The sequence below is a fragment of the Fonsecaea nubica genome, assembly GCF_001646965.1.
Source record: "Fonsecaea nubica strain CBS 269.64 chromosome Unknown Scaff8, whole genome shotgun sequence".
Classification (NCBI taxonomy): domain Eukaryota; kingdom Fungi; phylum Ascomycota; class Eurotiomycetes; order Chaetothyriales; family Herpotrichiellaceae; genus Fonsecaea; species Fonsecaea nubica.
In genome coordinates this window covers 587,699-614,435 of record NW_019173681.1, presented here as the reverse complement: position 1 = coordinate 614,435, position 26,737 = coordinate 587,699, and the positions used below count along the sequence as shown (strand labels likewise).

Sequence of the window (26,737 nt, the reverse complement as noted above, 5' to 3'; positions counted from 1 at the left end):
GCACTGTTAGAATACGGCATGAATACCGAGTCAGCTGAATCGCCATGTTCCTCTGGCCGCTGACAATGCGTATTGGTCTACTAGCTCGAATTAGCACTGATTCAACGTCCACTGGAGTCGATTCCCCGCTGACTCCCATAGCTCTACATAGGAGCCGTGGAGACGGCACAAGGATAGGACTAGCGCATTATGCACGATTCAGCCTGGGAACCTTGTTGACCCCATGGGGTGCGCAGCATGGGTGAACATTCCAGGCCACTTCGATAAGAAGGTCCAAAGCTCTTCCCAGTCGCCGTACTGTGGAACATCAATTCTCCCGAGTTGTTTCTTACGAGACTCGTTTGGCAGCGCAAGACTTCATCGTGCCACCAAAACACCTGTTCGGGATCGAAATGGCCGAAGAAAAGGCTCACAACCCTTCGGAGCAAGAGATTGAGCATAAAGACCTGGAGGAGCCTATCGTCTTCGAGGCTCTCGACACTGGCATCAAGGCAACCAAAGAGGAGGCGAGGCTGGCTGCAGAGAGCTCGCAGAATTTCAAGTGGGACATCACCCTCTACCTCAATCTGACGGCCTTGCTCTTCTGCTATTTTGCGTCCACATGGGGCCTGCTTGTTCCATCCTCGTCAATCCCCTTCATCTTGCAGGCTTACCCCGAGGGCGCCTCAAGGGCTGCATGGATCGCTGCAGCAGCTACTATACCCAATTGTGTGATCCAGGCCTTCGCCGGAGAACTGTCTGATATCCTCGGCCGCAAGATCTTTTTGCTGGGGGGCATGGTGCTTGGTCTGGTGGGCACCATCGTCTCAAGTCGAGGAGACGGCGTCGAGATGATTATCGGAGGCCAGGTGCTGAACGGTTGTGGTCTGACTCTGGGCTACCTGGCCATCCCCATGGTCGCCGAGATAGTTCCCAAGGACAAACGACCGATCCTACAGGCCGTGGCTGGTGGCGTCGCAGGCCTAGCAATCCTCATTGGACCTATTATACAAGGTCTATTCATCAAGAATGATGTCGGTGGTGTTCAGGAGGGCTGGCGAGCCGGATTCTACGTCACCGCTGGGTTTTACGCCCTGACTTTCGTGCTCGTCTTTTTCTTCTACCACCCAGCCCCACGGCCGGTTGAGGAAGACACCAGTATGCTCTCCAAGGTCCTTCACCTCGATTGGACCGGGGTCGTCATGGTCGCATCAGGCTTGGTTCTCTTCCTGGTCGGTCTAGAGTTTGGTGGAAACCCTTACAGCTGGGTCTCCGCCATTGTCCTCTGCACCTTGATCATCGGTGGGATCGTTCTTATTGCCTTTGGGATCTGGGAGTGGAAGGGAACCAACGTCGGACTATTCCATCATCGACTTTTCGAACATCGAAACTTTATGATCGCAGTCATACTGAATGTTGTTGGGGGGATTGTTCTGTTTGGTGGCCAAGCCTACCTCCCACAAGAGATTGCTATTCTTTTCACCCAGGACGCTGTTCTGACCGGCGTCTACAGTATCCCCTTCAATTTTGGCTCCGTCCTCGGAGGCGTCATCGGTGGGGTTCTCATGAGCATCTTCAAGGAGGCCAAGGGGATTGTGATTACGTCCTTTGTGTTCCTCCTTATCGGCGTCGGCCTCATGGCTGTGATGGAGCCACACATCAACGTTGCGGCGTGGTTCTTCCCGACCCTGCTCATGGGTACCGCCATCGGCGCTCAGATGACTTGCTTGTATGTGGTCGTCGGCGTGTGCACACCCAACATGCTCATTGCGACCGCCATGAGCCTGGTAGCGTCGATCCGTGCGTTGGGGGGCAGCATCGGGATCGTCATTTTCAGCCAGATCTTCCACCACGAGGTTTCGATCAAATGGCCCGCGCAAGTTTCCAAAGCACTTCTGGAAGCCGGCTTGCCGGGTTCAGAACTGGAGGAATTCATCGAACTCGCCGCCAGTGGGGCCACGTCGCAGCTCTTGAAATTGCCAGGGGTGACGCCGGCGCTGTTGGGTGTCTTTGAAGCGGCGAGTGCGCAGGCATATGCGGACAGCTTCCGCTTCATCTGGTACTCGTTGATCCCATTCACGGCGCTCAGTCTGGCCCTGGCGTTCTTGCTGCAATCGACAAAATCCCAGATGAACAGCCAGGTCGCCGCTGGTGTGAGGAGAGGACACTGAAAATACAACCAGAGACGAGCCAACGCCGCATATTTCCAAGAGAGCACCGAGGACAATCTTCTTCCTTCGAGAGGGTCCCCATGACTTAAAATGCGTGACAGTCACAGGTAAGGCTCGGTATATATATATGTACATACCTACCTACATACAGGTATACGAAGCCACCTGGTCCATCAAAGACTTGATAACCGTGTATTTCCTTGTTACTGATCCAAGTACTAACATTTCCATGTGTTTGGTGCGTGTTGCCAGTTTCGATTGGCCAGTCATGAATATCTTGTCATAGCCGCCTTGGTCTGTAACCGCAGCTTGACCTCGGGAAACCATACGAGGTACCTCGTACAGTTCCACTTCTCCGCTCATCCAGTTTGGGCAATTGTGGTAGATCGGAGCTTTTTTGCGGAGGGTACATTGATGCCGCCTACACCAGCACCCTGGTTCGGCACCCCGCCACGAAATACGGCTTTCTACAATGGCAAAGAGAAGATTCGACTTGGCCGTGTTCAGAAACGTCCACGGCATTTCCCTCTTCAAGGGAGAGGGGGAGGTGAGTGTACGAGGTAGTGATATACTGCCGACTTCTACCTACGGTTCCACGGCCGCCCATGCTATTCAGACCTGAACAAGAACACCGCATTTTGTCACAACCTCAACGCTGAAGCCGTGCCAGTCGAGATGCGCTCTTTCACCGACTATGAAGCACCTGCAGGGCTGGCCATCGTCACAGCTTTGGTGAGTCGGGCAAGAGTCGAGGCTGGTCTTGTACGTTATTGACAGCTCAAATCGTCCAGGTCTCCCACGCCGTGTACAACCGCAGAGAACCTACTGTCGCCTCGTTCTTCCGGAATCTCGTGGTCCTCGTCGCCTTATATGCCGTTCTGACTACGCGCATACCCCAAGGCCCACTAACCGTGAGGTCGTCAACGGCTTTGTTTGCAGGTCTTTACTTGGCAGCGCTCAGCCTTAGCATCACGGTCTACCGACTCTTTCTTCACCCTCTACGGAGATTTCCTGGACCAACGCTCGGGAAACTGACGAGATGGACTTCGGCATATTATATGGCCACTGGCCGCATGCATGAGTGGCTTCCTGCCATGCACGCCAAGGTACGTTACTATATAACGAGGTCGTCGGTCCGTTTTCAAGAGAGCACGACATTGATCTCTCCTACTCTATAGTACGGTGACATTGTCCGATTCGGCCCCAACGAGCTCTCTTTCGGCGACACAGGCTCAGTCAAGTATCTCCACGGTCCACAGGGAGCTCGACTCACAAAAGGCCCCTTCTACGATGCCAATACCTTTAATAACAGCGGACATGGCGTGCCGTTGCCGTCTACGAGAGACTGGGAGAACCATAGAATCCGGCGCCGAATATGGGACCACGGTTTCGCTCAAAAGGCTCTCAGGACATACGAGCCTCGTATTCGGAGTCTGATTGATACTTTCTGTACCGAGTTGGAGAAACATGACGGTGTGTAGCTCAGCTGTGGGTACATGTCTACGTTAAACGCTGACGTCTCGACGTAGGCGAAGTCGTGGACTTTGCGAAGTGGGCAGACTACTTTGCTTTCGACGCCATGGGAGACTTGGTTTTCAACAAGACTGTTGGCTTGCTCAACGAAGGTAAGATTTACTGTTAGCCTTATGTCGTTTTTCCCTAGCACTACTGACAAAAGTATTTAGACGGACCTCGCGAGTTCTCAGACTGGGTTCGTACTGGCGTCATGGTCAATGCCATCTTTGCTCAGGTCCCATGGATATCATCCTACTTCACATTGACCCCGTTTAGACGGGACCTAATCCACAAAGCTCTCAGCTTCGGGCGGCTGGCTTCGGACTTTTACAAGCAAAGAAGAGAGTTTGGCACTTCCCCGGTCGACATTTTCTCACACATCATTGCTGGCAACGACAAGGAGATGTTGGTTATGCGTCTGCTCTTCCCTTTGCGGTCCAGACTGACGATTCTCCCAGTATCTCGTCTGAAGAGGACCTGGAGGCCGACTCTCCAACACTGTTTATCGCAGGAAGTGACACGAGTGCTGTGGTTATTACGTGAGTTGAAAATCTGCCGTGTTCTAGCCTTGCGCTCTCCGAGAATTTCCCTTCCTGATCGGGCTATAGCTTTATGTTTTACTACATCTGCAAGGACAAAGCGACATATCGTCGTCTGCGCGAAGAAATCGATCAGCACTGGGATGGCGTCAAACCACTGGAAGGCTCCTCGTTGGGTGAGCGCCCGGCACTCCCGCTTGTGTCCAGCTACACATGTACTAATCTTGTGATATTAGGTCCCGAGACACTTCCATTCTTGAACATGTGCATCCAGGAGGTTCTTAGAGTCATGCCGCCCGGCCCGAATGGAATGCAGCGATACACGAACAAAGGGGGTCACATGGTCAATGGGATATTCATTCCAGAGAACACGGCAGTAAGCAGCCATGATTCCCATCCCGTTTACTTTCGGGTCTCATCTCTGTCTCAATATTCTAGGTCTCGTCCAACACGCTCTCCTTACACCACGACCCTAGGTACTGGACCAACCCCACCGAATTCATCCCAGACCGATGGGACGAGAAGAAGCGCGACCCGACATGGAACCACGACACGCGAGCATACATACCTTTTAGCAGTGGAACCTTTTCCTGCGCGGGGAGACCGCTGGCCATGCTCGAGCAGCGACTGTTGATCACGACGCTCCTGAGGCGCTTCGACCTGATCATGGCCCCGGATTTCGACCACAAGCGGTTCGCGGACGATATCCGAAGCTACATGACCATTGTCAAGGGCGCTCTGCCCCTGACTGTCCAGAAGAGGAAGGATTGACTGCGGCGCAGAGGAGCTGAATCACTGCTGCAATGAGGATTAAGCTAGTTTGTGAATAACCTGGTTCGGTTGGAATGAACTGGTGTCGTAAAGCCCCTACTTGCTAGGAAGGGTTGACACGGGGTATATGAGACCTACCTAAGCCACACCATTGAAATTAGATGCCAGACAAGTTCTAGTCTTACTTTGCCATTGTTGTAAGACTACAAACAAAAATCTTGACATAGAATCAAAGGCGAACCTCGAAAAGACATGTGCTGTACCGACATGACTCGCCATTCTCCGTCTCCCACAACGGCTTTTCTTGTCCGGGAATGGTTGATTCCGGGGTAAGAGGGTCCATCCCTCCACCAAGGAGCGAGCGCACCCGCTGACACCGCACCCACACACGCAAACTCCGTCTTGTCATAAACCCAGCGGGGTTCTGACTCGTTTCCCACCAGAAATCGCGGCAAAAGAATGTGTGGCCCATATGGTATGTATTTCACCCTCGGTAGACGGGGCGCGTGGCGGGTGGAACCCGGGTTGTTCGTTTCTTGTCTTGAGTCGTTGACAGCAGAATTTGTTAGTCATTGTTGTTAGTTAGAATAAGGAAAAAGACAGCTGTCGGTCAGGCCATGTAGGTAGACGATGGCGATGTAGTTTCTTGTTTGTTATTTTTGAAACCAAAACCAAAGCCATCATTGATTAGAGGGTCGAGATATACTTTCAACTTCCCGAGACTTGTTGGTATAGAGAAAGAGAGTAGCTATTGCTGGATCATGGCTTCCGCGACCTCTGCCTCTCGCGTAGGCCTCGTTACTGGAGGAGGTACTGTGGACACCCTTTGAACCCCAGCGGCCGCGTGTGATGCCCCCGTCCCCGTACTCTCTCTGACAAGAAAGTAGCATCCGGCATGGGCCTTGCCGTCGTCGAGCACCTCGTCCGAGAAGGCTGGAACGTGACCGTCGTCGACTTCAACGAAGAGGCCGGAAAAGCGGTCCAACAGCGGCTCGGCGGCCAAGTGCTCTTCGTCCGTGCCAACGTCATCAGCTACGAGAGTGTCGGACAGGCTTTCGTCAAGTCCTGGCAGAAATGGGGTCGTTTGGATTTCGGTATGTTGGCATTGATCCTCCCCCCCAGGTGTCCCGGCCTGGTATTGTGGACGAGAAAGAAGTCATCGGCTAAAGAAACCTTCTTCCAAGTTCATGCAAATGCTGTCAGTACATGTCGGACCAAGTCAATGAACGGGGTCAACTCCGATCCGTCAAAGAAAAAAGAAAACCTGATATGTGTTGCAGGGTTTCGGTGACCGGATCGACTTTTGTGCTCCGGCCGACGAGACGGCGAGCGGATTCCCAGCACAGCCCGACAAGCTGGTCCTCGAAGTGTGCCTCGACGGCGTCGTCTGGACCGCGTACCTGGCTCTGCATTTCTTCCGCAAAAACCCCTCAAAGTCGGGCGTGTTGGTGTCGACGTCCAGTCTCGCGGGTCTGTATCCCGCGGCTCCGGTGCCGCTGTACGGCGCCGCGAAGCATGGCGTAAGTTGACCAAACCTTCCGACGATGCTGAATCCATGGACGAGATATGTGAAAATGTTGGCTGAGAGATTGTTGTCGTTCTTTTTCTAGGTCATCGGCCTGACGAGGTCTCTGGCAAAACGTCTCAAGGAGATGAACGAACCCATCTCAGTCAACTGCATCTGTCCGGGCCTGGTGCCGACGCCCCTGGTCAGTCAGAAGATCGTCGAGGTCGTGCCCAAGGAGCTCCTCACGCCATACACCACCATCACGCGCGCCGTGCAGGGCTTCATCTCGGATCCCTCCATCACCGGCCAGGCGGCCGAGTGCAGCGGTGAAGATGTCATCTACAGACCGGTCCTGCCCTATGGCAATTACGCCTCCGACTACATCGTCGAGGCCAGGTTTGCGGGTCGGGTCAATCTCGAGGAGATGATGGAGGATAGCGTCGCCAAGGGGAAAGCGCTCGACGGGATGAAATTGAGCAAACTGTGAATAGCCATTGTTTGTTTCCTGGGGGACTGCCGACTACCATCTACGAGATGTGGAATCTGTTTTTATGGCCCTCTCTCTTGTGTCTTTGTGATTGTTCTGTAAGGTGACATGACTCGCACATGGAGGGCCCTCTCTGACCCAATTCGGACAAGGCTGATCGTCGAGTCAAAGGGTAGAAAGTTTGGCGTCTTACCTGAACACCAGATTCCTTTTTATCCTGAACCAAACGCTTATCAATGTGGTGGCAGGGGTGACTGTTCACCCACTTGCGCGAGACCGTGTCGACTCGACGTGAGGGCTGAAAATGGATCTGTAAACCCCATGTGTGACCGCTTCCTCGACGTAAAGCGAAGGAAACCGTTCGAAAACAGTAGGTTCGAGCTTGAAAGGGTATTGGTCAGCCTGCAGCGCGGACAAGAATTTGGCTTCCAGCACATCCGATACCAAAGCTCCTTGCGTTCTCTTCTCTGTCAAGGTGGTCTCGACGGGAAGTTGTTGGGTGTATTCCAGATACTCTTGTAATCGATAGTAGACTAACTTTTTGCGAGTTCTGGGTTGTGACATGTGCGTTAAATTGCCTTGACTCCTGACAGCCGGCCTGGTCGTTCCATATCCATGACTGTCTTCTTCCATTTCCTCGGTGATCTCGGCTTCCAAGCAGTAACCCGCGATGATGGTGGAAATGAAGTCGGTCAAATCGTACTCTGCCGACTGCAAAATTAGCTTATCTCGAAGCTGTGGCCAGAGGATCCAGTCTATTATGGGCCAGTGAAATCGGGTGAGCTGGATCTGCGAGGGTCGAAATCGCACAGGCAGGCGGTCATAATTTTCCTTGGTTGGTTCAATGCGAAATCTCGTTATTGGACCGATATGCTTCCAAGCTAGGGTCTCGGTGAAGTAGGCCTTGGTCCAATGCCAATAGTCCTCTGAGACAAGCGTATGAAGCATCTTCTCAATCAGCATATCCAAGCTGGTGAGGTGGTCAGATTGTCTATATGCCCAAGCAAGAGGAGCATTCAACCCACCGGTCAGGGACATCAGGCTCTGGCTCTGTTAGCATGATATATTTGATCATACCTTCGAAATGTAGAATGTCTTGACAGAACAGGGACGGTTTCGGTACTGACAGGTGCCTCGACGCATATGTTTGCTCCTGCGGCGAGGACTCTTTCATATAGCTTCCGGCCGGACGATCATCGGGTTTAGGCGTGGATATCATGGCGAGCCAGTCCTCCATGCCATCAGGTTCTTGCGGTAGGCCGTTACCAGACGGCCCGGGATCGCCCAGAGGTGGTTGAATGGATGGAAAGGCCGATGAGAACTGTAGAGCGCTCCACTCTGTGCCCGCATGCTGAACAGGAAATCGCCGCCAGTCCGTCTCCTCTATTCCATGATGGCCCAACGTGACCGAGCCATGCTGTATACGAGAATCTTGTACAGAAGTACTCTGGTGGGACGGAAAAGGAAAAGGGCCAGCTTGGGCAAGGATCTGGTTCGCCTGCTGGAGCGTTTCACCAAGTTCGCGGATGAGCTGTCTGAGGTGCTGATTTTCCTGCTCGAGGCCCGCGGAGGGTGGGACGCCGCGGGGAATGGGCTGCGTGTAGCCTGGAGGTGACATTGTCGAGATGAATATATCGAGGAGTTAGGGTGTAGAAATCTATCATTAGATAAATTCTTTGGGGAAACGTGCCTCGACGTGCCTTGCCCGAGTTGCTTTCTTGGAAACACCGACCCCCGCACTTCTTCTATTATTGTTCCGGAAGCCGAACTGCTCTCGATTCCAACCATGTCTTCCACCGACACCTTCACCATGTTTCCACCGGGAGGAACTAGAATGCCCAGAACGACAGGCCCGACCACTGCTTCAGTGAAGTGCAACATATGCCACAGATTATATTCACGCAAAGATGTCCTCCAACGGCACATCAGGATGAAGCACGAGGCCAACACCCACTTGAAAAAGCCGAAGAAGACGAGGAGGAGGAGCTGTATCAGATGTGCAGTGTGAGTAACTCGGCACAGAGTCGGCTTCAACTCACCAAACCCTTCTTCCATTAGGCTCCGTGTCAGCTGTAGTCGAGGCTCCGTCTGCGATCGATGTGCGGAAAGAGGCCTGCGATGCCAATATGATTTTCTCTCCGAAGACACATCGTCTTTTTCCGAGCAGATCTCGGGGTTTGGGAGGGAAAACGACCAGCCTGTAACCAACAGAAGCCCACGTAGCTCGAGACGTTCTCCGTCAGATCGTTCGCCTGAGACAGACGCTGGAGAGGCCAGCTTCGGCAAGACCGCCTCGTCGCAGTCATCTCATTCTCCTCCTACAAGTCGATTGCAGACAGCAGCCGCTGAAGTTAGAGAAAGACTCGCCGTCGAAGAACAGTTCAACAGCCGTGCTCAAGTTTGGGACCAGAACATTTGGACGCCTGACTGGGAGTCAAGTCAAGTATCTGTCGTCGAAACCTTGAGGGCGATGACTGCATCCCCAATCGTGGACGAGTCAATTATATCATCCGACGAAGTAGAGACATACTGGGGTATCTATTTCAGTCGATATCATCAGGTAAGGAAGCTTGAACGTCAACTAAGCATGGGCTCTACAGGCGCTGTCCGCGAGATACTGACCTTTTGAAGACACTACCGATCCTCCACCAAGCAACGTTATCTCCTACAACCTGCTCCCCATTACTCTTGACGACCATCACTGCGATCGGCGCGAGCTATGTCTCCACGACACGCGCACAACAGTATTTTGTGACAGCATTTGGTGGTGTTTGCAATCTATCTTCAGGGGTGAGTTTCAGGTCAACGCCGACGCATGGCAGAGTGCGACCTCAAGAGGACAGATGGGATGTGATAACCGCCCTCAGTCTGACGTATCACCATATTGTTCGATCTTGCAACCACGGATTTTTGGGAGATGTACTCTCCGCTCAAGGTCGTGTGTTGAGTTGGGCAAAGCATATGGAGCTCTTAACACCCGAGGTCGGCGAGAGATCGCCTGGCAAAGACATCCGGACACATTCAGTGGGTGCGGAAGATGTGCGGCAAATCTTGGAAAGCCAGGATGCGATGGCTCTGGAAGATCGATGGCTCAATTGGAGCTTATGCGAACAGCGGAAAAGAGTCACCTGGGCCATTATTGTACGTTCTATCGCCGGCGTCACTCAACTCGGATGATCTCAAGATGTGCTCAACATGGGACAGTACTTGCTAACCTTTACCGTGGCCTTAGGTGCTGCACTACAAGTGCTGCTTGCTCTCCGGCAGCCCACCGAGCGTCGCGAGCCATGGAATCAATTTGCGGATCCCTTGCCCCGACAATCTATGGGAGGCGCCGAATCCCTCACAATGGAAAGCGCTATTTCCTTTCATTGCCAGCCCGCCACGCGATCTGCCAGTCCACGGATTCTTGCGCCAACTACTACAGAACGAGAACTTGGTGAAAGACTCCACAAGGTTCAACCAGATTATAGCCGCGTCTATCCTGGAGATACTCCTTCATGATTCAGACACAGATGGGTCTTTGGCTTTTGATGAGGAGGATATCGAATCATGCGATCCGTCGCAGTTAAGAATGACTCTAGAAGAGTTGCAGCGTTTGCTGGGTTGATTGTATCCCACGTCATAGTGTTCGAATCGCCGAGTGCGGAGCGTCTGGAGGTGGTGCAGCATCGATCCTCCCCAGAGATAGACTCGTCCGTCGACGGTGTTCTTCTTGTACCGGCAGAGCCATGGAGATAAAGTGTAGTTTGACTACAACATAATGTACAGATATGTTATATAAAGCCCGAACTATACCTCGTACCTCGTTCACTACTACCAACACCGCGATTACCCTCGGTCAATGACGCGTCGACGTGAATTGCCAGATTGGGATAAGGCGCAGTCGCTGTCAGACCATTAGCGTCTTGGCACTCACTACCATACATGCCTAGCTTTGCACACACACTCCTTCCTATCTACTACCGACTCCCAGGTAGTCCTGGGAGCCACAGAATACCATGCTTCTATGTTATCTGACGTTAGACTTACACTGCTCTATGCAGATTCCCAGTGAGGTCAAGTCACCGCTCTGAGCTCACCCCTGTCTCTCTCTGGCTGGGTCAGAAATTACCCCGTGTCTCTCACGTCCTGGGTGCCAAAGGCTCTACTCGGTTCGGTGCAAGGACGGATGATGCACCCACCAAGGTGATCATGCGATGATAACGGCAATAGCGATGCATGATTCTCCCGCTCAAGACTCAAGCCGTCAAGCGCATATATCGCCGAGTAATTGAAACTGTGTCGGCAAAAGCACCAGGTCCGCTGAAAAGAGCAATTGTTGAGCGCTGCTTCTGGCCACATATTCACCTGCTTTTTTCACATTGAAGCAACCACTTCGGCGACCATGGCCAGCGTCTCCTGAACCGGGTTCAGATTGTCTACCGTATAAGCCTGGTTGCATCTCGGCCGAGCGCTAACAGAAACATGAGACCTGACCTGCAACGCAACAGTCGTGGGGCCGATGAGAGAGAATCTACCCTGTTCCCTTGCCTTTTGATCCTTGGGACCACTGACCACTGTGTTATCGGCCGCTTCCGTGTACAAGCGAGGACCCTAATCGAAGCCGCAAGGAACGTGGCGGTTCCGCGAGGGGCGGTTGGAGTTTGGCACGACGGATAAGTGGAAGGTCACGGCATCGCGCGGGGAGTTTTGGTAGAAAGCCGCCATGCATCAGGAGACCTAGGACAGCATATACGATATTGCGGTCGCCATGTTTAAGCCGAGCCGAACGGACAATCGATTCGTTCTTGGGCTACCCAAGGGTCTTGAACTTGGGCAAGTGCTTGGTATGTATGCATACATATATGTATGATCAGACCCGCATCTACATGTGTCTATCTACTCGGTAGTATGCTATATTCATGTTTTTGCTGTTATGCCTCGAAAGCAAAAGCATGACCCATCCATCCATCAATTTACTGGGAAAACCCCAAAGAGTTTTCCTCCAGAAACACGGTTTACCTGATAGACCTTTTTTCCCCCCCCATCACAGGGTGAACCTAAAGTTCGGATCGCCCAGCAGAATCCTCTCGCCCCGGTCTGCGGCCTTGTTGCACCGGTGGAAGTAGACGGACATGATCGCGACGATGACGATGACTAGTATACACGCCCTATTATCCACACACACACGTGGGTATTAGCCATGACCCCAAAAGAAATGTCCCCAGAAGGGGTTTCAGATGGACGGGACGGGGAAGGACTTACACAATACAGGCGATGAAGCCGGGGTAGTAGTTTGGCGCGTCTTGAGATCTGAAGATCAGGGAACCGATGATGCCGCCGATGCCGCCGATGGCGGTCAGTGCCGCGGAGCAGAAGGCCCGGCGCCATTGGCCGCGGATATTCGTTCCCTAATGAATGGGCCAAGAGTGTGAGTAGATGTTGATCCTAGGGTAGGGGCTAGGGTAGGTACGAGGTATGTGGGGTAATGATGTTGGGGAAATCTTTTACCTGGTATGCCATGATACTGGGGATGGCGCTGTTGGCGCCGGCGACGGTGACGAAGACGCCGAAATACCGGACCCAGGGGTTCTTGGCCCAGCCCATGATGGGCAACCCGGCGAGACTGACCAGAGCCAGGGTGACCAGGACGGGTCCGCGCGTGTGGTACCTGTCGCTGTACCATCCGGCGATGTACATGAAGACGGCGGCGAAGAAGTACGGCGGCGCGGTCAGGCACTGCGATTCCGCCAGGCCGAAGCCGAGCGTCGACCGGAGCACCGTCGGCAGGGTGAAGGCGAACGCGTACGCCAGGGTCGTGACCAGCATCAGCAGGAGGGGGAAGCCGTAGATGTACCATTCCGTGGCGGGCTCGAGGAAGCGCTTGAGCGTGAATGGTTCGAGCGAGACGTCGGCGCGGTCGGCGTCGAGGCGCGCCGTGACGAAATTCAGTTCCTCCCTGGTCAGGAACTTTGGGGAGGGTTTGGTCATTTCTTCGTCGGGGAACTTGACCATCATCACCACGGCGATCATGGCGAGGGTGATGGTGATGAGTCCTTCGAGGATGAAGATCCTAAGAAAAGAGAGACACGATTGTTAGCCTCGGTCACTTTTTTTTTTTCATCCTTGCTATACAATGTAGCATTTTTGCATGGAGAGGGGGGATTCTTACCACCGCCAGCCCCGAAGCCCACCTGCGCCGTCCGCTTGCATAAGGCCGTAGGCCAGGATCCCAGAGCATCCTGAAGCGCAGCTCCCGATCAGATAGAAGATGGAATATCTCCTGGCACTCTCAACTGTAACGTGACGTGACGTGACGTGTCAGCACTGGCCACGCTTTTTTGGGGGGCGGGGGAAAGGGCTCACATCGAGTATACCAGGTGCTGAGGAGGTACAAGCAACCGGGAAAGTAGCCGCTCTCCAGCACGCCGAAGATCAGCCTCAATCCCAACATGGTCTGCCAATCGTGCACGAAGCCGATGCCGATCAACAAGCAACCCCACAGGAAACAGATCAGGGGCAAAAACCATCGCGGGCCCATCTTGCGGCACACGACGACCATCAGCGGCTGGAAGAGGATGTACGTGATGAAGAAACACATGTTGGTGAGGTTGTAGCCGTTGCCCGTGACCATGTCGAGGTCCTCGGTCATGCCGGCGATGGCGGCCGACGCGAGGTTGGACCGGTCGAGCAGGCAGATGGCGTACATGGGGCCCAGGGCCGTGAGCAGACGCCAGTCGATGCGATGGCGCAATTTTGCTGCATATTTGGCATCAAAGTCTGCGAGTTGGTCGGGTGCCGACACTTCTGCCGTCTTGGGAGCTTCCACTTCACTCGCCGAGACCTCTTTGATGTCTGCCATGCTGATGGGTGTTAGGGCTCAAAAAAAAGGATAGCAGCAGCCAGGATAGAGACTGTAAAACGATGCGAGCGTGGAAGAAGGTCCCCTGCTCAGGTCGCAGAAGATTGAGAGCCACGAGCAAAAGACGGAAACAGAACTCATGATATATCGTCCAAACCCTGCACTTGGAGAAAGTGCATCTCGTGTGTGGAGGCCGGGCGGGGAGCGCCAGCCTTGCCCAGACCTGGGGGGGACGAAGTCCAAGATTGCCACAGACGCGGAGTCGACGTCTGTCTGGTCACTCCACATTATCAACGGCATGCCAGGCCAGGGTTGCCGTAACAAGCTCATTTTACATCGCCGTTGACTGGAAGAGAAGCCTCCAGGGGGGTTCTTTTTGATGCCTTTTTCAACGACCTTGTGGCGGACGGAGAACATCGCGAGTCGTGATTGAGGCGGTTAAGACCCGTAGTTCCCACATTGGGATTCTTGTATACTGTCTAGTGCTGCTTGGCGGGGGATCTAGCAGACCGCCGGAAGAGAGGTATGGAGAAGGCCCTTTTAGCTTTAGCGTGACTACCTAATCAGGATTAGCGGCCAGCTCTATCTTCAATAGGCTGGTGCGGGTCACTGTAAAGTCTATAACTATACCTCGGCAATCCAACACTCATATCCTTACCAGATGTAAACCGTTGTCCTTTTGCCCCCCGGGGGATCTAGTAGACTGCCGGCGATTGAACGTGGAGAAGGAAAAGTTCTTTTGGCTTCCCTCCTACAAACTCGAGTAAGTCCAGTGAGCAGCCATGTGTTTGCCATCTCCGTAAAGCTTGCAACACGTAGTTATGCCACGGTAAGCCCGGCTCAGCAGTCGCACAGACGCCTATGATCTATGAGGTACTCTCTTTCACCATGCGACTCTCTCTGCCGTCCAGACAAGAGTAAGCCACATATTCAAACGTCGCACGACTGCTCCCCCACCGACAGCATTTTGGTATACGACAAACAGGCTTCTTCGCGCGGCTCGAACGATGCCCTCCAGATATCGACAAATTGACCATGACCCGGGCCTCCTAGCCAGTTTGGGAGGGAGGACGGTCATTGTCACCGGAGGCGCGGCGGGCATCGGCGCCGCGACCATCAAACTGTGCAACGGCAACGGTGCCAATGTGGTCATAGCAGACCTCGAGCACACCCGGTACGCAGCGAAAGCTGTCGCGGCCGCCTTGCCGCACCCGGAGAAGGCACTCTTCGTGCCGGCTGACATTCTCGACTGGCAGCAGATGAGAGCAGTGTTTGAGAAGACGGTTGAGAGGTTCGGCAGGGTCGACGTCGTCGTCGCCAACGCCGGCACCATGGAGTCCGCCATGGTCCTCGATCTGGACGACACCGAGGCAGACGGCTCGCCCAAGGAGCCCCGGGAAGCATACAAGGTCATTGACGTCAACTTGAAGGGCACTCTGAACAGTAAGTCGTGTCTCGGGGGTGATGGTGCATCAGCATGAAATTGATTGACCCAAACGACAAACACAGCTCTAAAACTGGCAATGCACTACATGAACAAAACCGCCACCGCGGCCAACCCGGGCTCGATCATCCTGATAGCCTCGACATCCGGCTACTTTGGCAGCACCGGCGTGGCGGCATACATTGCGTCCAAGCACGGCGTGGTCGGCCTCCTGCGCGCGGCTCAAGTCGAAGCCAAAAAGCGAGGCAACATCCGTGTCAACGGGGTGGCCCCGGCGTTTACCCCGACGGCCATCACGGCCGAGTACTCGCAGAGGTGGAAGGAGACCGGTCTGGAGTCGAACACGGTGCAAGACGTTGCCGGTGTGATTGCTCAGACGGCGGTTGACGCGAGGCTGAAGGGCGCGTGCGTGCTGGTAAAGTTCTTCTCTTGTCTATTGATTGTGATGAGACAGTTCCGGTTCCGGCCAATGCTGATATTTCGTATCCTCACTAGGTCGCAGGGAAGTACAGGCGCGAAATGGAACAGACTCGAGCGGCTTTCGCAAAGGACTGGATAGGCGAAGATCTGGCCGGGGTCTTGTCAAGTGGCGCAAAGTTCTTCGAGGCAATTGGAGGATACCCTCTACCGAAGAGGGTTGAACTTGGTCCTATACAGCATATGTAAAAAACACATCATGTTTCAAACAACCTCGTCCATTGTAGGCACCCTTGTCCAGCTTCACGTGTGCCGAACTTGTGAGAGACTCGGCGTGCACCTAACTTGCCACCACGTTCTCAATCGGCAGAGAAAGTTTTCCTTGCTGTGGTCCGGTCGGCAATGAGTCGTGGCATGGTCGTCTCCTATGGTCCAAATGGGGCCACTCCAAAGCTACCACAGCTTCCTTCATACCCAACAAGACCACCTCCAATACTGTTTCAGTGATAATCAGGCTTCGTTGAGTAGCAAAAACTGGATCTCACCATCGACCAAGACCAAGACTTGTTTAGGGGACGGTGGCGGGACTTAGCTGTTAAAACACTCTGCAGACGTACCAAGTACAAGATCATGCTCGGGGAGTCTAGCTGACCTGCCGGAATAACTGAAAGATCCACAGATCGTTGGGTGTCCCATGACAAAATGAAAGGGGGGACCCGCGGAGTTCGGAGAAAGGGGGGCCCCTGGCTCAACTACTTGTAACTCGGTATCTCTGCCGTCATGACGCATGACTCGTCTCTCCGGAGCATTTTCGAAGTCTCCCCGGCGTTGGAGGGCCGGCGTAAGTGACGGGCTAGGGTTTGACCGGAGAGAAAGATTTGTACTCCGCGGTTTGACGATGCCATGGGTAGCCGAGACAGAACCATTCACTGAACGACCCGTTGTGATGGGTTGTCCTGTTGTATGGAGTATCTGAGTGCTCAGTGCGATTTCCACGACGGTTCGCCGTCCGCGCTGATCGATGCACTAGCAATTCCTGACAATGCAATCACATAGTCAGAAACACCTACCCACAAATTTTTCATTGCCTCCCCATGTTTTGCCGGCGGCGGTAACGCTACCGAACGGGGAAGGTCTATCGCTCTGGTTGGCCCCATTAGTGGGCGTGGATGTGGTCGTGGTTGACGTCGTGATCGTGGAAGTCTTGGATGACGGCGCCTCCGCGTTGGCATTGTATTGTACTGTTTGTCCACGATCCCCGTGTCATCAATTGTCACAGCAGGACTTGGACAGCCAAGCAATTTCTTGAGCAAGAAGACCACTCCCTCTTATCACCTGGCGAATCCAACCCGAGAACCACCAATCCGACTAAGAAAGGGTAGGCATAGGGCAGACCACCATGGCGAGCATTATGGAAACCTCCAACACTTTGCGAAAAGCGCTCTTCACTGGAAGTGGCCTCTCCTTTGGCGCGTGGCAGATGCTGCCCGGATCGCATTTGTCCAGAGCAATGGCGAGATGCGGGTTCGACTGGATCTGTATCGACTGCGAACACGGAAACATCACAGGTGGGTGGAAAATCCCAAATCCCAAATCCTCAGAGAGCGAGAGTGTCGCTGACTTCTCGCGCGCCAGACAATGAAATGCACGACAGCGTGCACGCCGTCGCGTCGGTCGGAGTCTCACCCATTGTCCGCATTCCTGCCAACGAAGGCTGGATGGTCAAGAGAGCACTCGACGCGGGCGCCCACGGGATCATCGTGCCGCTGCTGTACACCGTCCAAGACGCAAAGAGACTGGTCGAGTCTGCCAAGTTCCCTCCACGAGGCAAGCGAGGCTTCGGCAGTCCCTTCTCCATGGGCGCCTTCGACAACCAGGGCAACCTGAGTGCCTTTGAATACATGAATACCGCCAATGATAATCTCTTGACCATCGCCCAGATCGAGACCAAGGAAGCATTCGAGTGCGTCGAGGAAATTGCGCGAGTTGACGGCGTAGATGGTGAGTTTGTGCTGGAAGGTCAGAACGCCCCCAAGCTTCGTCCGCTGACTTTGTCATCTGTAGTATTGTTCATCGGCCTTTTCGACCTCAGTAACAACCTGGGGTATTCCCTCCAAGGTGGCTTCCCACCAGAGATGACAGAAGCCGTTGCTCGAATCTTAAAGGCGGCAAAGGACGCCGGCAAGAAGGCTGGCATCTACTGTCCTTCAGGCGAGCCTGCTCGGCAGTATGCGGATCAAGGATTCCATATGATTTCGGCGGCCACTGATGCAACGGCCTTACCAACCATCATGACTGAATCTTTATCCAAGGCCAAGGGGCAAACGACCGTACAGGCTGTCAAAGGTGCTGCTTATGGCGGGGCCAATGTGAAATAGTTGTTGGCAGGCCACGCCTTGTTCGGCTTCCTTGACGAACTTTTTCAACTTGTTCTTCCGAGCGCGTTCGTTGAAATGGTCTTTTGTCCCTAGGGTAACAATAATGTAAATCATGGCCAGAACTCGGGCTTTGAGAACGTGTGAAACATACCTTGGACATGGAGCTCGTATACATCACGCCATCCTTGCTCCGTACGCTCCGGAACAGGCTTCTGTGTAAGAATTTTATACATTCCTGGCCATGTATGCTTCCCTCAGGACCTCATAGCAGAAATAATCTGGCGACCCCGGCACCTGGAGGTCTGACTCCGGACTGAATACTGGCGCGGCTCTGTACTATGTCTCTCAACCCGGAGCTGTCGAGTACAGTATACTTGCGATCTCTGCATCCTTCGCCACCGCTGGGCTCAAGCTGGACAATTCCTGCAATGCTTGGAGGATACGTTCTGACCACCGTTCCCAGCCTTCAGGCAGAAAATCCTGCAAGGCTGGGGTGTGACGAAACGCGTACATCAGCAGAAGCTGCCCTAATGCTCTGACTTGAAGTCAGTCGCTGGCAGAAATCTGTTGGGGGAAATCCTTACTGGCCACACCAGGAGAATGCCAGTGGCATACAACCTTTGACGCCGAGAAGACTCTCAGTGACCTCGGAATATTTCAGGATCGCCCGTAATGCCTGTTTGCATCTTTGCTGGTCATATTCCGTTAATGCTGTCGGGTGGTGGAGAGCCTTGTATCTGCGGATATTGGTATTAGCAAAGAAGTTCAAGCGAAGTCCGCGTCAGCCTTACAGAAACGGTCTTCCGAGATGGTAATGTGCCACAAAGTATCGAGACCGGAGTAATGACACCACCAAGACTTCACTCAGCGGATCTGGCCCAGTGATGGGAGTCTCGTCGTCAAAGCGAAGTTGTGCTGGAAGCTGTGATCGCCATTGGTCTAGCTGGTGGTACAGTTCTTGAGCCACTGCCGCGTTGGGAGAGTGGGCGGATGGTACTGGGGTTTTGTCAGAAAGATCGCGAGGAGACGTGTTCTGGACTCACCAAAGTAATATAAGCTGGTATAAACTCGGCTGAGAAAGATGCGGTGCGCGATCTGAGCGAGGAAATGGTAGTGGTAGAAGGATTCATCCTCTTCCCCTTGGCCGGGAGGGTAACCTGAGGGGAACGATACAAACTTTGGCAGTGGCACCGAGTCCTCCAAATCTCTAATCTGCGACATTGCCAACCCGGTCAGCTCCTGCGTCAGCACGGTTTGGAACATGACTGTGATCCAGTAAAGCCGTGAATACATGTCCAGAGTCCATTCGTCTGCCTCAGGCGGTCGGTACCACAGCTTCAAGCAAATCACCGCGGCCCTCATCGACATTGACCAACAATCGACCGGGCGTATAAGCTGAGCATGGTAGAGCATGGCCAGCAGATAGAACTGACAGGTCTGGATCGTGTGGTCTCCTTCAAGGAACCCGTTACGCTTCCGTGCTTCGTTGTAAAAGGCTAGTCCCAATGGTTCGGTTGGAGGCCGGACGGGAGAATGGCGTGCTCGAGTTTCATGACGTTGCTGCTGGCACTCATTTATGGCGCGTGTCCCAAATGTCCCGAGTGCCATGGTCATGAGAACAATGCAGCTGTCGGCGTCGTAGCCGAAGCCACCATTGATTGCATTTCCCAGGGTTTGCTGAAAGTACTGCTTGCGATCAAGCACCGGATGGGCAAGATTGAAGGTTGTAAAGTAGGCATTGCTTAACTCTCGAACGGTCGAAATGCTGAAGTCCGCCAGAATATCAATGTCCTGACTTCGTGCAGGTCTCGGTAGCTTGGGACGCTGATCTTCCAGCTTTAGAGCGTAGTCATCCGGAACTGCTCTCAGAGAAGGGGGGAGAAGATCTCGAACGGCTGGCCACGACAACATGCACCGAGCACTGAATAAGATTGGTGTACTTTTCGACAGGATGGAACCTGCTGGAGACTCCGCGGGCAGACTGGGCTGTGTAGTAGGTGTTGGCGCTGGCGCTGGCGGGACGGACAGAGAGTCTATCTTGGCATCCATTCGTTCCAGCTTGTGCAGGATCATGCTCAAAGAGACCTCATTCCTATACCAGTCAGTGAAGCCACGAGCGGAAGAAGTCACCTACTTTGTTGCTTTGCGCTCGCCGTAGCTGCATTCGAGACCAACGGTTCTGCATGGACCACATGGCTGTCCCTCATCACAACGCATCTTCTTCTGACGGCAGTGTTCGCATGCCTAGGTCGTCAGCAACCGCTCGCAATAAGGGACGCGTTTTGTACCTGTCGGGCGATGAATAGTCGCGGCTTTTTCACCAGGGGACCGTCTCCGTCTAGATCACCGCTATCCATGGTCGTATCTTTACAGACAACGCAGCAGCATTCCGACGTTTGTGGGAAGGATTGGAAGAGCTCAAGGGTGCCGGCGTGAACTGGTGATTCGAGTCAAAGCTTGAAGTGGACTGGCGCTGGCCAGAACTGGGGTTTGATGTGGGGTAACACGTGACGGCTTGGCAGCTTTTCTCATCACATGTACTGTAATACAGGGGAGCACTTGTCCCAATCGGGACTCATAAACCCAAAGTGGCTTTTACAGATGTCCATGCCCAGTCTATTTCCTGGAAGAGCATCTATCCAGAAAAGGGGCATGTTTTGGTAGATGCGCAAGTCCTTCAGAGGGCCTTCCCAACTGTGACCTCTAGGGGAAAAGGAAACCCCATAATTTCACAGTCTGAAGGGTTGTGATTTTTTTCCCCACGGTTCACGGTTCTAACAGACCAAACACTCAACCTCAGCCTGTTTCGAAGACCAAGAAATGCCACGAATTTCTCACTTAAACAACGACTTCCACGCTAAGATCATCCGGCCAACGCGGTTGATCGACGCCATTCGTCCTGGTTGACACATTATACCCCGGCTCGACCTCGCCGCCGGGAAACCGCAGAACAGGCGCGACGATCCGGACCGTGACACCGCCCAGATGTTTGATGGCGTACTCTGTGAAGAAGCCGGGCTGGAAGAGCGCGGCGGCACTGTCGGGGTCGGCCCTCAGCATCTTCATGAACGCTGGGAGGAGGACCATCATCGAGTCGGTGTGCCGGAACACGGGGCGGCCGTGGCGGGTCCAGAGGCGGTCCCAGACTGCGGATGGGTAGGCCCCTACGCTGGAGGTGAGCCAGCGGGAGTAGTAGTTCAGGGCGATCTGGGGTAGCAGGGCGAAGTGTTAGCATTGTACCCCAGAAAAGAGAGAAAGATGGAGAAAAGGGGGGGACAAAGAAACTGCGTACGTCGACTGTGTACGATCCCCCTTTCTCAGCACGCTGCACGAGCGCGGTGAGGATGCCTATCGTCCCTGCTATGCCGGTACTTTTGACAATCATCAGTGTCAGTTCCACCGAGACAAAGGTACGACACCTGGCCCCCTGGAACAATTGACTCACCAGTAATCTGAATTGGGAAAGACAGGAGTAACGGGTTCATCGTTGCCCATGGCCCTGCCGAATTCAAGCGACACTCCGCAGTTCTGTTCATCCTCAGCAAAAGGAAACGCCCCAGAATAATGAGTCTCTTGGTCTGGAGAATTCGCGAGCAGGAACGAGTGAGCTAATTGAGGGGGCTAGGAGGAACTTTGACTTACCGCGTCGCTAATCTGTTGCCAGCCACTACGATCCTTCCAGGGCCCGTTCCAGCCGTAACAGTTCTCACGTGCATAGACGATACCACGATCCCGGTCCTTGACCAAGTCCAGAATATCCTGCTCTCCGAAGCCGTACTTATCGAGCACGTGAGGACGGTAGCCCTGCAGAAAGACGTCGGCGCCACGGATCAGCTCGCGGAGCTTCTCTCGATCCGCCTCCACCTTGAGGTCGAGACAGGCATTCCATTTCCCGTGGTTCAAGTCCAGATGCAGGCCCGACGTGTCGGTGATGTTTGGGGACACGATGCGCATGACCGAGGCACCTAGCTCGGCGAGACCGCGCGACACTGCCGGAGAAGCAATGACCCGCGTGAGGTCAACCACCTTCAGACCAGCGAGAGGCCTCTTCGGTGAGCCCGGGCTGCTGGGGGCGTCGGGCCACCACGTCGCCTGCTGGACAGGGTTGGGTCGGTGGTGGATCTCAAACAGGCCGATGTGGGCGTTCGCCTTGCCGTGCTCGCTGTTGTTATACTCGTCGATGGAGTAGCAGATGGTGCCTGCCTGGCGGAACCGGTTAGTCTCGAGATCCTGCAGCTCCTCAGCCGTGAATCTCGACACCGCCTCCACGTAGGGCTTGAAAGCTTCTTGCAACGACGAGGCTGAGCTCTCCTGCGGCAGGCCGAGTGACTCGATTGTCGGGCGTGGATCAATGGACCCTGTGGTTTCGCTTTTCTTAGCCTCTCCTTCGATCCGAAAAGCAACGAGATTTACCATGAATATGAAAAAACCGATCATCCTTGGTCCTGTAGATGTTGGTCGCTGCCATCCGATGCAGCGAAGCTAGCGAGCCGTGTTTATCCCAGTCGGGGAAGTAAGCGTCCATCTTCTGCCGCAACTCGGGCTGGAGAATGGACAAGGCGTTGAGATCGGCTCCCTGGGGATCGAGGCGCCAGAGTAAAGTGGACATGAAGAACAACTGGGCATGGTCTCTGACCATCACGCGAGGAGAGGTGAGTTGGTGAACGAGCAAAAGAAGGCACCTCTCTTGAAAAATCAATCAGGGAGGCGAGGAGCGAGAGAAGCGAGACGAGCGAAAAGCTTTCACTTTACGTACGTGTTGATCCTAACCTCGACGGGGTCGTGGTTATATTTCTTCTTCAAAATGGCATTGACCAGCACGGCCTCGTAGGCCTTGAGGGCTGAAATACTCTCAGCGAAGCGCCAGTTGATGGGGATGCTGGGGCTAGGGCTGCCTTCGAAGCTGACGGTGCTGGCCAACGCCTCCCATCCTTCAGGCAGATACGGCGTGATCAGGGGGTTCTGGAGGATGCCGGTGCGAAAGACCTTTTCGGCCTCTGTTGGGACAGAGTATTCGGTGTTGGCCATCATGTCGTGAGTATACAATGCACGCAGATTGGAGGTTTCCCCAGACTCTAGCCGGGGTTGATATCTGAGAAATGGAGAAGGGGTAAAGGAGGGGGCGATCTAAATAGGGATGTTATAGTCACTGATCATCCCCGGTCCGCTCAGAAAGGCTTATACTTGTGGGTAGAGCGGGATGGATGGACCATGGCGAGGACCGATACAGACATCCATAGCATACAGCACACAGTACATACTAAGCTAGCTGGCGTCGTCTGTCGCAGTGTAGGGTTCAGAGAATGTATGGATCTAGCGGTTCGCATATTTAAAATATGCAGAGTAATGTTTCTTTGCGAGCACGACGAGGGGAAGGAGGAGGTGGGATACCCAGTGGCCGAATACGAACCCCAGGTATGCATGCACAAGTACTCGGATCTGTGCCCCAGACTGACTCGTCCTGCTAGAATAGACTAGACGATGATTCAGCGTTGCAAAGTCTACTCAGCATATCAAGGAAAAGGCTCGGAAGATTTCCCGATCACCCTCTGAGAGCGAGAATCAATGGTGGTGATGGTGTGGGCAACTCTTCTGAACATCGCAGCAACATGGTTACAGATATTAAATAGTGGACGGCGAGCACATTTCACAGAGCATGTATTCCGATTCGAACAAGTAGAAGCAGGGTTTTTCATTCACCTATACGTATATTCCATGTAGCGCAGAGCAGAACGAATGATAGATTTGTTTGCGCCCAACAAAGAGGCCCAACCCCCCCAACTCCGGTTTGTCCACTGTCCACAACCTTCTTTTCGTATTTTTACAGCCCAGCCTCGGCCAATGTGGTCATTCGAGGAGTGATGTCCTTGGCGTTCCGTGTGCTGAACAGCGGTCGGCACAAGGGAGCGTCGTCGTCTTTGTTGCGGATATAGTACGTCACATCGACGTCTGGGTCCAGCTCCGCCTGGGAGAAACCCATGCCCAGATACGCGAATCGCCGACCACGGTATTCGACGTTGTAGTCATCGTATCGCGGGTTGGCCAGGGTCTCCATATAGTGCAGCGTGCTTCCGGGCCAGAGGGCCGTGATCTTGCCCGTGTGTGGGTTTTTGTACCATGAGAGACAGTTGCTGTTCCACACCGTCTCCTGCATGAACAGGTCCTTTTGGTGGATGAAATCATCCACCGCTTCGGGCTTGGGGTCAAACGTCAGGATGTCCTCCTTCTGCCACCGGTTCATGAAGTGGGCAATGTATTCACCCTGGATCTCGATCGAGAAGATGATGGGCCCGTTGCCAATGGGACAGTTTGGACCCAGGTACATGAAGTAGTTCGGGTACCCGGCGGCCGCCATCCCGAGATAGCTGCGCGGTTCGATTTCCCATTCTTTTGCCAGATCTTTGCCGGTTCGTCCGATCAAGGGGAACCGTGGTTTGAAAGTGGTGTCGAACCCGGTGGCGCAGATCAGAACGTCCAGTTCGTGCTCCTTGCCGTCTTCGGTCACACAGCCGGTGGGAGTGATGGCCGTAATTTCTCCATACAGAGCGGTGACATTCTTCGCTGTCAGGTTCTCCAGGTAGTTGATCCCTGGCTACATGGTTTTGTTCCGAATGTCAGGATCATTGTTTACTCAATGGAAGATGGCAGCGTCGGGGCAATCGACTTACCGTCAGCCGTCGACAGCCCACAGCGAAATCTGGGATGAGTTTCTGTGCCAGCTCGTCGTTGTTGATTTTCTGTACCATCTGGCTCTTCATGTACGCTGCTGCTGCTTCCTGACTGGCAGATCCTTTGAGCATCAATGGGAAGACCAAAGCCATTGCTTTTTCGGCCTTTTTCCGCATTTCCAGCCAGAGCTCGGGCTTGAGGCGAAACATTTCTTTCTCTTCGTCGCTGTATTCATGATACTCCATACCTCTAACGGGGCTTACCCAGGTAGGCTCCCTGATAAACGTGGTTACATGACGGGCTTGCCTGTGCAGGGTGTCATTGTGGATTCAGGCATAGCTTCAATAGAAAAATCAAATTCAGAAATACCTACTCTTGCATCTTGGGTAGAATCTGTATGCCCGAGGAGCTGTACATTTGTCAGATACCAACCAGGATCTCAGCCATAGAGGACCGTAGGTGGACATACCCGTTCCCAATCAGGCCAACATGCTTTCCAGCCACGTCCAGCTTCTCATCCCAAGCAGCGCTATGCACGAGGTCACCCTGGAAAGAGTGAAGACCTGGGATTGCTGGCCATCGCCAATGGTTCAGAATGCCAGCAGCGTTGATCAGAAAGTCACACCGCTGTTCGAAAACATTCTTGCTTGGTCGTCGGACTCGGACCACCCATTCATTGTTGTCCCGATCCCAGTGCGCCCCGACGACTTCATGGTTGCAGGTGATGTATTTCCGCAGGTCGTACTTGTCGACAAAATCCGCAAAGTACTTAAAGATCTCTTTGGAAGTGGCATAGTTCGCCGACCAGTCCGACTTTGGCTCGAAGGAATAGGTGTAGTTATGAGCGGGGACGTCGCAGGCACATCCGGGGTAGCGGTTCTCGTACCATGTGCCCGAGATGTCGGAGTTTTTCTCGTAGACGTCGAGGGAGAAGTCGGTAAATGAGTGGTTCAGCTTGTAGGCCATGTAGATTCCCGAGGCGCCCGCCCCGATGCAGACCACCCGCATGTGTCTGTTGGCATGAATTGGTGCTCGGCGACATCTGGTCTCCGAGTCGGTGGGAATATGGCCGTTGGTGGGCGGTGCCTCGAGGTCTGCAGTGGCAATGGGCGACATTCTGGGCAGCAGAGGGCGGCAGATGTGAGATGTCTCTGACTGATTAGAATCGACTGAGAAAGATGTGTGTAAGAGGGAATGAAGGGCCTTGTTGAACGAAAGATATCAACCTAAGATTTCAAACCTTTGTAAGTAGAGCACGCCACTGGTCCTCAATTTGGATGTATACTTGTGGACCTCTCGATATTCGTCCCATGTCAAGTGCCGCAGTCTCGAGTGTTGATTACAGGCCATTCTCAGGTTGGCCTAGGTATATTGATTCGTGTGTCGACCTTCGAGCCTTGGGGCTCTTGCCAGTAGGTCTCATCTCCACCTCCGACAGATTAAACAAATGGACCGCACCAAGGCTGATGCCCAGGTGTGAGTGAAGACTTGGAATGTGAGAGGATTGATTCAGCGCTGACTCGCCTTGGATCAGGCACAAGTTTCTCAGTGGCTGCCGAGCTCCACTTCACTTCACTTCGCTTCCAGCTGCCCTTGTCGCTAAGAGCATTACCACGGATTTCTATTTGTTCACTGCTGCTTTCTCCCAGTGAGTCAGTGTTTGTTGTCTTTACCCTAGACCCTAGCCTATCACGGCGTGAATCATTGCTAACGGCGGTGACAGGGAATTGCATATCAACCTCCGCCACAACCGCTTCGGTTCTGTCTCCACGAGTTATGCAGTTTTATGCATCCCTGGGTAAAGAGATCAGACACACCCAGCCAGGGATTGACACCTTGCCCTTCACAATAGCCTCCACAGTCCCCCGCCTCCACAAGTCGGGTACAGGGTCAAGCACCAACTCCCCGCAGAGTTGTAGCCGAGAGCGCCGCTAACGCATCTTGTTATGGGCGCCGAGTTCTTATCCGACCGGGGCCTTGAGCTCTCGTGCATTTCCCACATTGTATCCAGAACAT

At 53.7% G+C, this 26,737-nt stretch overlaps 11 protein-coding genes across 11 annotated transcripts; 6 read left to right on the top strand and 5 right to left on the bottom strand.

The window, feature by feature from the left end:
- Positions 1-392: 392 nt before the first annotated feature.
- AYO20_02069 (hypothetical protein) lies at positions 393-2,150 on the top strand (the record flags this gene model as incomplete). Its single annotated transcript, XM_022640375.1, has 1 exon — positions 393-2,150. One exon carries the CDS (start codon positions 393-395, stop codon positions 2,148-2,150), a length of 1,758 nt encoding a protein of 585 aa, XP_022503875.1.
- Positions 2,151-2,622: 472 nt separating this feature from the next.
- AYO20_02068 (hypothetical protein) lies at positions 2,623-4,975 on the top strand (the record flags this gene model as incomplete). The annotated part of the gene is made up of 10 exons (XM_022640374.1): positions 2,623-2,697; positions 2,778-2,882; positions 2,942-3,256; positions 3,329-3,623; positions 3,680-3,775; positions 3,836-4,070; positions 4,124-4,204; positions 4,274-4,380; positions 4,441-4,580; positions 4,643-4,975. 10 exons carry the CDS (start codon positions 2,623-2,625, stop codon positions 4,973-4,975), a joined length of 1,782 nt encoding a protein of 593 aa, XP_022503874.1.
- Positions 4,976-5,870: 895 nt separating this feature from the next.
- AYO20_02067 (hypothetical protein) lies at positions 5,871-6,969 on the top strand (the record flags this gene model as incomplete). Its single annotated transcript, XM_022640373.1, has 3 exons — positions 5,871-6,173; positions 6,256-6,495; positions 6,586-6,969. 3 exons carry the CDS (start codon positions 5,871-5,873, stop codon positions 6,967-6,969), a joined length of 927 nt encoding a protein of 308 aa, XP_022503873.1.
- Positions 6,970-7,227: 258 nt separating this feature from the next.
- Positions 7,228-8,587, bottom strand: AYO20_02066 (hypothetical protein; the record flags this gene model as incomplete). Its single annotated transcript, XM_022640372.1, has 2 exons — positions 7,228-7,939; positions 7,995-8,587. The coding sequence occupies 2 exons, from the start codon at positions 8,585-8,587 to the stop codon at positions 7,228-7,230; spliced, it is 1,305 nt and encodes a 434-aa protein (XP_022503872.1).
- A 168-nt stretch (positions 8,588-8,755) lies between these two features.
- Positions 8,756-10,473, top strand: AYO20_02065 (hypothetical protein; the record flags this gene model as incomplete). Its single annotated transcript, XM_022640371.1, has 4 exons — positions 8,756-8,973; positions 9,028-9,529; positions 9,601-10,110; positions 10,174-10,473. 4 exons carry the CDS (start codon positions 8,756-8,758, stop codon positions 10,471-10,473), a joined length of 1,530 nt encoding a protein of 509 aa, XP_022503871.1.
- A 1,525-nt stretch (positions 10,474-11,998) lies between these two features.
- AYO20_02064 (hypothetical protein) lies at positions 11,999-13,813 on the bottom strand (the record flags this gene model as incomplete). Its single annotated transcript, XM_022640370.1, has 5 exons — positions 11,999-12,122; positions 12,217-12,362; positions 12,463-13,024; positions 13,124-13,247; positions 13,318-13,813. 5 exons carry the CDS (start codon positions 13,811-13,813, stop codon positions 11,999-12,001), a joined length of 1,452 nt encoding a protein of 483 aa, XP_022503870.1.
- A 1,007-nt stretch (positions 13,814-14,820) lies between these two features.
- Positions 14,821-15,923, top strand: AYO20_02063 (hypothetical protein; the record flags this gene model as incomplete). The annotated part of the gene is made up of 3 exons (XM_022640369.1): positions 14,821-15,256; positions 15,323-15,672; positions 15,753-15,923. 3 exons carry the CDS (start codon positions 14,821-14,823, stop codon positions 15,921-15,923), a joined length of 957 nt encoding a protein of 318 aa, XP_022503869.1.
- A 1,150-nt stretch (positions 15,924-17,073) lies between these two features.
- On the top strand, positions 17,074-18,052 carry AYO20_02062 (hypothetical protein; the record flags this gene model as incomplete). Its single annotated transcript, XM_022640368.1, has 3 exons — positions 17,074-17,242; positions 17,310-17,675; positions 17,739-18,052. The coding sequence occupies 3 exons, from the start codon at positions 17,074-17,076 to the stop codon at positions 18,050-18,052; spliced, it is 849 nt and encodes a 282-aa protein (XP_022503868.1).
- Positions 18,053-18,397: 345 nt separating this feature from the next.
- Positions 18,398-20,409, bottom strand: AYO20_02061 (hypothetical protein; the record flags this gene model as incomplete). Its single annotated transcript, XM_022640367.1, has 6 exons — positions 18,398-18,587; positions 18,637-18,789; positions 18,844-19,048; positions 19,096-20,144; positions 20,187-20,275; positions 20,341-20,409. The coding sequence occupies 6 exons, from the start codon at positions 20,407-20,409 to the stop codon at positions 18,398-18,400; spliced, it is 1,755 nt and encodes a 584-aa protein (XP_022503867.1).
- Positions 20,410-20,890: 481 nt separating this feature from the next.
- AYO20_02060 (hypothetical protein) lies at positions 20,891-23,080 on the bottom strand (the record flags this gene model as incomplete). The annotated part of the gene is made up of 6 exons (XM_022640366.1): positions 20,891-21,259; positions 21,345-21,423; positions 21,498-21,580; positions 21,695-22,410; positions 22,466-22,683; positions 22,809-23,080. 6 exons carry the CDS (start codon positions 23,078-23,080, stop codon positions 20,891-20,893), a joined length of 1,737 nt encoding a protein of 578 aa, XP_022503866.1.
- A 793-nt stretch (positions 23,081-23,873) lies between these two features.
- On the bottom strand, positions 23,874-25,837 carry AYO20_02059 (hypothetical protein; the record flags this gene model as incomplete). The annotated part of the gene is made up of 4 exons (XM_022640365.1): positions 23,874-24,644; positions 24,721-25,027; positions 25,095-25,130; positions 25,191-25,837. 4 exons carry the CDS (start codon positions 25,835-25,837, stop codon positions 23,874-23,876), a joined length of 1,761 nt encoding a protein of 586 aa, XP_022503865.1.
- Positions 25,838-26,737: the final 900 nt, after the last annotated feature.